The following is a 10,206-nucleotide window of genomic DNA, read 5'->3' on the forward strand; positions in this document are numbered from 1 at the left end:
TTAATTGTATATTTGTGTCATCCCAGGTTTGCATTTAGCAGTGCTAGTGGCATCTGTATATCTTGTAATACAGTGGAACGCCTCTTTCAAGACCTTAACAAATCGGAGGAAATTCAGGTCTAACAGGAGGTAGTCTCAGAAGAAAAGGTGGAGGGGGGGGGGGAGTGTCGGGGCAATTTACAGAGATATGACCACAAAACCTATCATAACAGGGTCCTGTGGGCGGGGATGTAGCTCAGTCGGTAGCGCGCTGGATTTGTATCCAGTTGGCCGCTGTCAGCGTGAGTTCGTCCCCACGTTCGGCGAGAGATTTATTTCTCAGAGTCAACTTTGTGTGCAGACTCTCCTCGGTGTCCGAACACCCCCCGTGTGTTCACGCAAGCACAAGACCAAGTGCGCACGAAAAAGATCCTGTAATCCATGTCAGAGTTCGGTGGGTTATAGAAACACGAAAATACCCAGCATGCTTCCTCCGAAAGCGGCGTATGGCTGCCTAAATGGCGGGGTAAAAACGGTCATACACGTAAAAGCCATGGGAGTTTCAGCCCATGAACGAACAAACAAATAACAGGGTCCTAAAAGGGAGGGAGTCTGAAAACAGGGGGTCTCAAAAGAGGGGTCCACTGTACTTTTAACAGACACAGAATTTTTAACCCATTTTTGCACAGCCTGTCTGGACTGATGAGTATCTTAATCAATGTTTTCATTTTATTTTATTTTATTATAAAACGAGAGCAGTCACAGAAGCAAGGATGTTTCAGGAGGAAGGAAATGTTCTGTATATAAGCCAAACATGAATATGTTGAAATTGTTTTGAGATTTCTTTTTTGTAGGGTATAAGAAAGTTGGAGTACAATGTTTTGCTTTTATTTTCTTACAGTTATTCAACTTTTGATGCTAAAAATGTTTTCCTAAAATCTTATCAAAAATGATGTTATAAATGAGAAACAAATAAACCTTAAAATGATTGCACAGGATTATAAAAAAGAAGTTTAAAAAATGTATTTAAAAAAAAAAAGAAAAAAAAAGGTGGATGGAGTTGGGGTGGGGTGGGGGCAGGGGGTGGTGTACGAAAGAAAACTGCCCAGGTTTCTTAAATATTCTCCCCCATGTTAATCCAGACAGGCTTATGCATTCTGAACTTAACACCACATGCAATTAAAACAAAATCCAAACAAGCACCTGTGACCCCCATCAAAATTATCATCAGAATGTTCCGAGTCGAGACTCTGACTGGATCTGGCTGTGGATGAGGTTCTCATGGCCCCCATCAGACGACGGAACAGCGAGGGAGGTCTCTGAAATCACACACAAAGCAGTAACATGAGTTAATCTGCTTGAAGCATATACTCCTCATGCAATGATTATTTAGATAATGCAAGGACACTTTTGCATTGTTTGAGGTTATACTTGAACTTCATTTGAAACTAACATATTTGTTTCGTTTATGCCTTAGAGAAAACGTGCCCATGCACAAAATGTCACACATGAAAATCTTACACATCCTTCAAGTTACAAAACAACACTTTCATGTCATAATATGTGCAGGGTCCTTAAAGCTCTGACTGAACTTTTTTGGATTCTAAGTGGTTTATTATAGACCTGTTGTTTCTTCTTGGACACTGCTGCCAATTCAGAATCCAGACATAGCCACATGCACCCTGCATATTGCAAAGAACACACACACTTTCACACAAATGCTAAGTTGAATGAACGCTGCTCCTATTAGCATCATTACACTTAGATTTCAAGTGCAAGTTTGCAGCTTTAACTTACCTTTTTAAACACAGCTGCAAACAATGACAAAACTAAGTCCTACTACTCAGTACAGGGGCGGATTGGGGGGGGGGGGGGGAGTTACAGGGGTTCAGGAACACCCTCCCCCGGCTGTCAAAAAAATTTATACTAACTTTAAAAGAAATAATGAGTGGCTGCTGACACCAGTTGATCATGTTTAAAATCAAGGATAAGCCATAAATTGTTCATAAAATAGCTAAAACTCTTCAGTTTCTGGGGGGCAAAGCCACCCAGACCCCCCAACGGGGCCTTGCCCATGTACCCCACAAGGGGTCTACTCCTGGACCCCAGGTTGTAACCCCCCCCCCCTCTGGCTTAACTGCTCCGCCCCTGCAGTATAACTACAGCAAATAACTTAATGTGCACTAGGTACATTGTACATTTCCTGTATTACATAAAATATCACACTATTGTATTATCCATAAAGACAACAAAAATGTGGAGGCAAGATTATTTTTATATTAACGAGAGTAATAATGTGAGCAATTGCTGTCTCAATACAATATCTGCCATCGCCCATGAGGGAATAAAAACTCCATAGTAAACAAAAGTTAACACATCACGTCACAATTAGAGAGAGAGAGAGAGAGAGAGAGAGAGAGAGAGAGAGAGAGAGAGAGAGAGAGAGAGAGAGAGAGAGAGAGAGAGAGAGAGAGAGAGAGAGAGAGAGAGAGAGACACACACACACACACACCGATTATTGCCAAGATCTGCTTGCCAGCCTAAGAGAGCACGTCTGTCAGGGTGCTTTAAGTATCATGGCCGTACCAACAATAATTTCTACATATGCGTAAATGTTTAAGACTGTTCTTTAAAGTCTCATATCAACAGGAACTAAAGAAAATATTCTTGATGTAAATGCACCTTCTTGTTAAATATTCTTAGTTCGCTGATGTATCTGAATTCCTAATGATTCTCTCTTGAGTTTGATTCTCCAGTGTACTTGACTGTAACTATGGAAGTTATATATTCCATAATTTAAAATCCAAAAGGACAAAAAGTTCACAAACCTCAATGAATCTAAAATTACATCCTTTTCAATATGAGACTATGCGCCTATCCAACAAATCTTACACTATTCCAGGTAATCATCTAATACTAATATTAAAATAAACTCTGCACAAGTCAGTTTAACAGTAATTCCTTTAAATAAAAAAAATGAGCAAACAATTATTACAACCATGTCTTAATTAGAATCAAACATAAAAGGAAAAAGAAACAGAGAAAAGAGCGGAGAGTACAAATCAAGAATATATTTTTGTTAGTATAATGAACTCTGTAGATTACTGAACCAACCTGTTAGTATCAAAAGATTCTTTAAAAAATACACCACAGTTCATAATTCATCACAGTAAATTACAAATATCCAGACAGTTCATGCTACTACCTTGAATATTTACTATATATATATATATATATATGTATATATATATATATATCAGCCACAATGTCTGTAAATAAATGTTCATGCAAATATGTTGTAATTAAAGCTGAAAGTCCAGCATTCAAAATCAACAAATCTTTAAACAGCAGCAGTTAAAAAAACCATTGTCAAAAGCATTATTGTTTTATTTTGCTTATCATTTTAAACACATACACACCGTGCTTCATCTGTAAAACCTGGGTGCAGTGCAAATTACGAAAAGTGTGCAGAAAATTAGTCAGTCTGAAAACATCCATTTGTGTAGCTTAATTTTGATGTCTTGATTGTTCTGCAAAATTGATGGATACCATGATCCAGTGTCACTTCACAAAGCGTTATTTACAGTGGAACACCCTTTTAAGACCTCCACAAATCTGAGAAAATCAGGTTTTAAAAAGGTGGGTTTTAAAATGGGGGGAAATTTACAGAGGTTATGAACAGAAAATCTGAGAAAACAATTGGTCTAATAAGAGAGGGAGTATTTAATAAAGGGGGTCTTATAAGGGGTGTTCCACTGTATTGACAAATAAATGATGGAGTAAGATATTTAAAGTGCTGCAAGTGTAAAAAGACATCAAACATGTACGATCCTTAATTAAAAACCAATGCTCTTTTCAGAATTCTACAAACCTCAGACAAATTTCAGTCCTAAACACCCACCCACACACACCCACACACACACAGGCCTGCACACATGCAGGCACCCACACACATGCGCGCCTGCAGGCATACACACACATGCACACACTGTGACATACACACACACACACACTCTCTACGCAGATTACTATCTATGATAGTAGTATAGTTCCCCCCAAAACCACCAGAAGAGTGTCTTTGAAGAATGGGTGTACGGGTGCGTTGACTAGAGGGCTTTAGTGAGAGAGGGAGGAAGGGTGTATAGTTGTGTGTCATGAATGAGAATAACAAACCTAAGTTACCCATCACTTCTTCTTCTGCTTTCGTGGGCTGAAACACTCACGTACACTCGTGTTTTTTGCACGAGTGGAATTTTACGTGTATGACCGTTTTTTTACCCCGCCATGTGCCATACGCCGTTTTCGGAGGAAGCATGCTGGGTATTTTCGTGTTTCTATAACCCACCGAACTCTGACATGTATTACAGGATCTTTTTTGTGCGCACTTCGTCTTGTGCTTGCGTGTACACACGGGGGTGTTCGGACACCGAGGAGAGTCTGCACACAAAGTTGACTCTGAGAAATAAATCTCTCGCCGAACGTGGGGACGAACTCACGTTGACAGCGGCCAACTGGATACAAATCCAGCGCGCTACCGACTGAGCTACATCCCCGCCCGTTACCCATCACTATAACTGAGGAAAGAAATAAACTTGCATCGGTCTCGAATAGCAATACCTCAGCTGAAGAGAGGATAAAATGAATAACCAACCAACCAACCAACCCATCACTACTATCTTCAATATACTCAGACCTGGGAACCCTTGTTTTTCACTTGGAGTATTCTCATACAAACTTGGTCTATTTTCAGACAAATGAGCTAGTAGGCTCCACAGAGCATTTAAACATCCATGATTCAGTTACATCCTTCGCAGTGTCTGTCGCACCGTAATTTAAGTTTACCAATACATTTAAAACAAATGCTTCTTTCAATGTTCACTGTAATCATGTGTCAAAATACTGATTGGCTTCGGGATGCGCTTGTGAAGAAAAGTAGTCCAGGAATTATTCTCGTGGTATTTTTGTTCAACTAAATGTAATATCGTACTGATTGTATATTTTTGAAAATCATGCGTACAAAATATGACAAAATCTTATTGGTTCCCAGGTCTGGTAGACCCTTCCGGTACGATCACACATCTAGTGAAAAAGCTTGTACACAAAAGTACTACTGTACCAAAGCCATAAAAAACACAGGTGATTTATAAAGCCAATGAAATGAAAAATGTGAAAAATCAATGGATACAAAATCATGCCTGTATGTAAATCTTTTTGAATGGTAAAACATTGCCAACACGACTTGAAAATATACAAAACACCCTGTACGAATTTGACAATAAAAACTGATGAATATAGAATGCTACATCTACCAATACCATTTGCAGAAGGAAAATATCAGGCAAAAATAAAGTTTCCATTTGACGGATGATTCAAACACTGTGTGCAAAAAAAGTCAAGGTTTCTAATACATATACCATACAAATGTATACAAAAGAAACTATATTTGAATACAGTTGCAAGACGTTTCAAAAATTCAAGAAAGAGAAAGAACGTGGAGTTACCTCCTCTTCTTGATCCAGCTAAAAGAAGGAAAATACATCTACGTGAGTACACTTCACTTGGCATACTCAATGTAACATAAGAAAACATTATGCAGTTTTGTAATCGAACAAAGATTCTCAGGTCACTTAAGTGAAATGGTGTGATGATAACAATATCGGTACAGAAATTAAATCACTGAAACTGAGACGGCTATTAAGAGTGTGTGTGAGTGTTTTTGTGTGTGTGTGGGTAAATGCTTACAAGACAAGACAAGAGAAGAGAGAGAGAGAGAGAGAGAGAGAGAGAGAGAGAGAGAGAGAGAGAGAGAGAGAGAGAGAGAGAGAGAGAGAGAGAGAGAGAGAATTGAATTGAATTGAATTGAAATTTATTTTAAGAGGGTGACAGAATAAGCAATGTATACATGCTTCTTTTCACCCATTGAGGGGTAACAAACAAGAAGAAATAAAAGATAAGTTTAACTATAGTACAAATGACATATTAATAGAGAGAGAGAGAGAGAGAGAGAGAGAGAGAGAGAGAGAGAGAGAGAGAGAGAGAGAGAGAGAGAGAGAGAGAGAGAGAATTTAAAGAGAGGACTTTACCATGTGTTTGTAGGCATTTTTCTGACCTCGGTCATTTTGCTTTAGTATTTTATAGAGTTTGTAAATATTGGTTGTATGTTTTGTGAACCCTCTGCCTCTGAGTGAATTGATACATGGCTTGATTATTTGATAAATATCATAGTGAGCATAATACTTTCTTTCTTTCTTTATTTGGTGTTTAACGTCGTTTTCAACCACGAAGGTTATATCGCGATGGAATTAATACTTACTATACAGTTTTAAGTGTATCAAAATATAGTGATTTGCCCAACCGACCAGTAATACATTTTGTTTTGCTAATTCTATTAAATGTGTTGATAAATGAATATTTTCAAGAACAAAAAGGTTGTGACGGTGTTAAAATAATGTGTTAGTGAAGTGATGAGTATAAACTTCAAAGAGAAAGAGAGAGAGAGAGAGAGGTGTTAAATCAACATACAAAAGTGCAGTTGTTTAGTACAGTGCATGTACTAAAGAAAACACGTGCAGACGGTCAAATGTTTTATCAACAAGAGTTAAAAAAAAAGTGCAGATAATGAAGTAAATAAGTAACGACAACAACAGACTTGATAAAATGATGAGGATGCAGGGAGTTATATACCTATCAAAGTGGTGGGGTGGGGAATTGTGTCTCATATGAAGTTCCACAAACAAACTTGCAGACTGACTGCATTAAAAATAAATACCAAAGGCATGCCTTCTAATCTAGAGTATTATCTACAACCATTCTTCTACTCTACATAGATGTTTAAAACCATTAAAGTAGCGAGGATCAGGATGAGGAGAAGACTTCATGTAGTCCTGTGAGGTAACCCCCATGGAAATTCGGGCTGCTTTCTCATTTAGGAAAGCGAGAGCTGCCATACAGTACAGCGCTACATGTTTCCAAGCCCTGAGACTCTTGCTGTGAGCTTGGGATCTTTATCGTGTGCATGCATGCACAAAGGGGTGTTCGGGCACAGAGGAGAGTCTGCACAAAGTTGACTCTGGGAAATAAATCCCTTGCCGAACGTGGGAATGGACATGGTGACAATGACAAAACAGGTGCAATTACAGTCCAAAATGATACCTGATGCATAGGAATTCAACTGTGCTTCATTCCCAGGCAGCAAGACCATTGAAGACACACACATTCAGACGTACAGAAAATGAAGCACACATTCAAATAAAGCATCCTTATAGATAAAGTTTGCATCTGTCTGTAAGGCACTGAAATCTACACTTTCACCTTTTATTCAATTGGCTTTTGAATCTCCTCCCCACACCTTGAACTTGTGGTGATGGTGAAAAGTGCAAAATTTTTTTTTTTTTTGGTATTTGGTATTTCTTATTGTTCTTGGAAAATTCCCTGAAGGAAATTCAGGCTATCATCCCTGGGGACAGCATGCAGCAACAGAATCGAGCTACCCAATATTTTCCCCTGCATACATGATGCATTCATGTTTTTCAAGCTATGTGCGCTTGGGATCTTTATCGTGCGAATGTATTGCACATGGGGGCGTTCAGACACCTCAAAGAGTCTGCACAAAGTTGACTTTGGGAAATACATTCCTTGCCGAGACTAGCATTCGAACCCATGCCTATAGCAACGAACCAGCGCTCTACCGACTGAGCTACGCGCCCATGCCCCTGGAGATCTGGGGATCTTAACAATACCCGCTATTACGAGTTAGTCGTGCGACAGAGAATTTTCTTGCACACGAGACTGTAGATGTCTCACGACGGCGTAGCCGAAGTGAGACAGCAGCAGTCGAGTGTGCAAGAAAACTCTCTATCACACGACTAACTCGTAATAGCGATTATGTCTCACAGCATAGGCATAGAAAGACAGAAATGAGTTTTGAGGGACGAAATAACAGGCACAAAACAAGACTGAAAAACACAATTGCCCTTTTACACATACCCTACACAAGCATGTTCGCAGAAGATAGATTCAATGTGTTTCGTGTCTTTTCTGGTTGAATGCATTCAACAAAGTATCAACCAACGTTTCTGAATCTTTCAATGAAAAAAGATAAATTTATTTTGAACCAAGCAGCACATACCAACGAAAGCTAAACACACACGCGCACTAACACAGATTGAATGCAAAGCGCGAACGAACACGGAGGATTTTTGTAGGTCAGGTCGTGGGAAAGTCCACCCGAAATGTTCCACAGGGGAACTGGTTATGCTTGTATTGTTTATTTTCTCACAGTGATGTTGATGGTTTTTACAGTACGTGCCGTTTTGAAAGAATATTTTCCGAATTTGGGGCACACTTTTGACTTTTGGTTCGTTTATCTCGTCGAAGTAACATTCAAGTGTTTCTAAATCAAAACCTTCCAACACCGCTGGTGCAGATTAGACCTGCCTGACTGTCTGCGTGCGTGTTAGAGCTGAAGACGAAGCCTCAATCGCCACCTATCTGTAAAGGTCCTGAGCATCGGATGTACGTTGATACGTGGTGAGATCCGCACGGAACTGTCTATGCAACTTTTCCTAGTCACAGGTGTAAGGTTCGATCTTTTCTTTGAAATTTCGTCCTCTGTGTACGTAGCAAAGCGTTTCACCATTTTCGGTTTTCGTTGCAGACGACGATAGTGAAAGTAGTACCTATTGTTTTGTTTTGACCTTTTGTATTCAGGGTTCTTAATTGAAGCTTGGTAAAGGGAGCTTGTCGTGGAAAGTTGACGAAGCTTTTGAAAACAGAAATTGAATGAAGAAAAAAATGTGGCTTTCAGTTATATACAGGAGAACGGGGTTGGTGTTATTCTTTTTCCGTCAAATACGAAGTACACAGATAAAACGTGGTTGACTGACCAAGGCCTGTTGGCACACTATTCAGAATGCACAACAAAATGTAACAACACTTTGATACCTTTTTTTCTATGTTCGTGATCACTTGAAATGAATACTGAAAACATTAGTGTTTAAGGTAGTGACTGAATGTATGTGAAGGTAACATTTTTCAGAAATAAATGCATAATCAAAATAATTGATTTCGGCATCAAAGCGTGTAACATACAATCTTGCACATGTTTGCTTTAGTAGTGGCAAAGAAGGAATGCGTGTGACATTGATCTCTGGAGCTAAGTTGGAAAGCCAGAAATCCACCATTAAGCAGAATTTGACATCTCATGTCTGGCTTAACCTCTTCTCGGGTGTTTTCTTTGTGTTTAATATTATTTTGTTTGGACCTAGCTATTGGTGTGTACATTATTGTTAAACAGTTGTTTGTTGTATGTTTATCAGGGTTTGCTAGTGTGTGATACTAGGGTTCGTGTCCATCTGTAGATGTTAGTTTCTGTGTTAGTCCTGTGTTGACAACTCTTCGACAAGCGCTTAGAACTGTACCAACGGAATACGCGCTATATAAGCTTCATAGTGATTGATTGATTCTTCTTCTTCTTCGGCGTTCCAGAATTGATTGATTGATTGATTCTCCCAGAGTACAAATACAATCTGGCCAGTTATTAGTATATTGCTTATGATGTGCCTGTCCCTTCCCCACCCCTACTCAACTTCATGGTCATGAAGTCATTTATGACTCATACAGTAGTACACTTTTCATACAATTTACTCAAATAAAGCAGAACCCTCCTTTTACGCCTTACCCCTCAGTAAGGCCATTGATTTTTATTTTAGTATGGGTGCAAGCGGACGGGTGATCCTACCCCAAGTACAAGTTTGGACAGATCTGTGGTGGTTCAGTACAGGATGACATACATCAGAAAAGAATGAACCTTAAAATTTAATACTGACTGACTTTTTATTACAGCTACAGTGGCAGGGTTCCTGCAGGGCAGAGCTGATACAATTCAATGAGTTTTCAAGGACATTTCCAGGACCAAATAAATGCTTTTCAAGGACATGATTTTCCTCAAAATAATGCAAAGCACCAAGCTTACTTCAGTTTTTCAAGTCTGCAAACTATTAGTCATTCAGTAGTTGTTTCCCTTGCCAACTTCCGGGAAGGGAAGCAACTACGGGTGACTAGTAATAGTTAGTTCGTCTACTTTCGTTTTCACTCGATCTTTTATTCTCCCAAAATGTGTATTTGACGAAAAAAAAGGGGGTTGCATTTTTTTTTAAATAAGACAAGCTGCTGACGAAATGTATAGGCAACAATTTGGAAAAATCAAGTACTTTTCAATGACTATTT

At 39.1% G+C, this 10,206-nt stretch overlaps 1 protein-coding gene across 1 annotated transcript in view; it reads right to left on the minus strand.

Annotated features, from left to right (window-relative positions):
- The window catches only part of LOC138948651 (voltage-dependent calcium channel type A subunit alpha-1-like), a 167,923-nt gene that overhangs the window by 14,572 nt on the left and 143,145 nt on the right, over window positions 1-10,206 (minus strand). Inside the window, exons 37-38 of the mRNA XM_070320227.1 lie at window positions 5,481-5,498; window positions 1,183-1,298 (exon numbers count right to left, since the gene is read on the minus strand). Of these exons, the coding sequence (XP_070176328.1) occupies window positions 1,183-1,298; window positions 5,481-5,498 (134 nt within the window). The remainder of the gene's footprint in view (window positions 1-1,182; window positions 1,299-5,480; window positions 5,499-10,206) is intronic.

The sequence above is a fragment of the Littorina saxatilis genome, linkage group LG15 (genome assembly GCF_037325665.1).
Source record: "Littorina saxatilis isolate snail1 linkage group LG15, US_GU_Lsax_2.0, whole genome shotgun sequence".
Lineage (NCBI taxonomy): Eukaryota > Metazoa > Mollusca > Gastropoda > Littorinimorpha > Littorinidae > Littorina > Littorina saxatilis.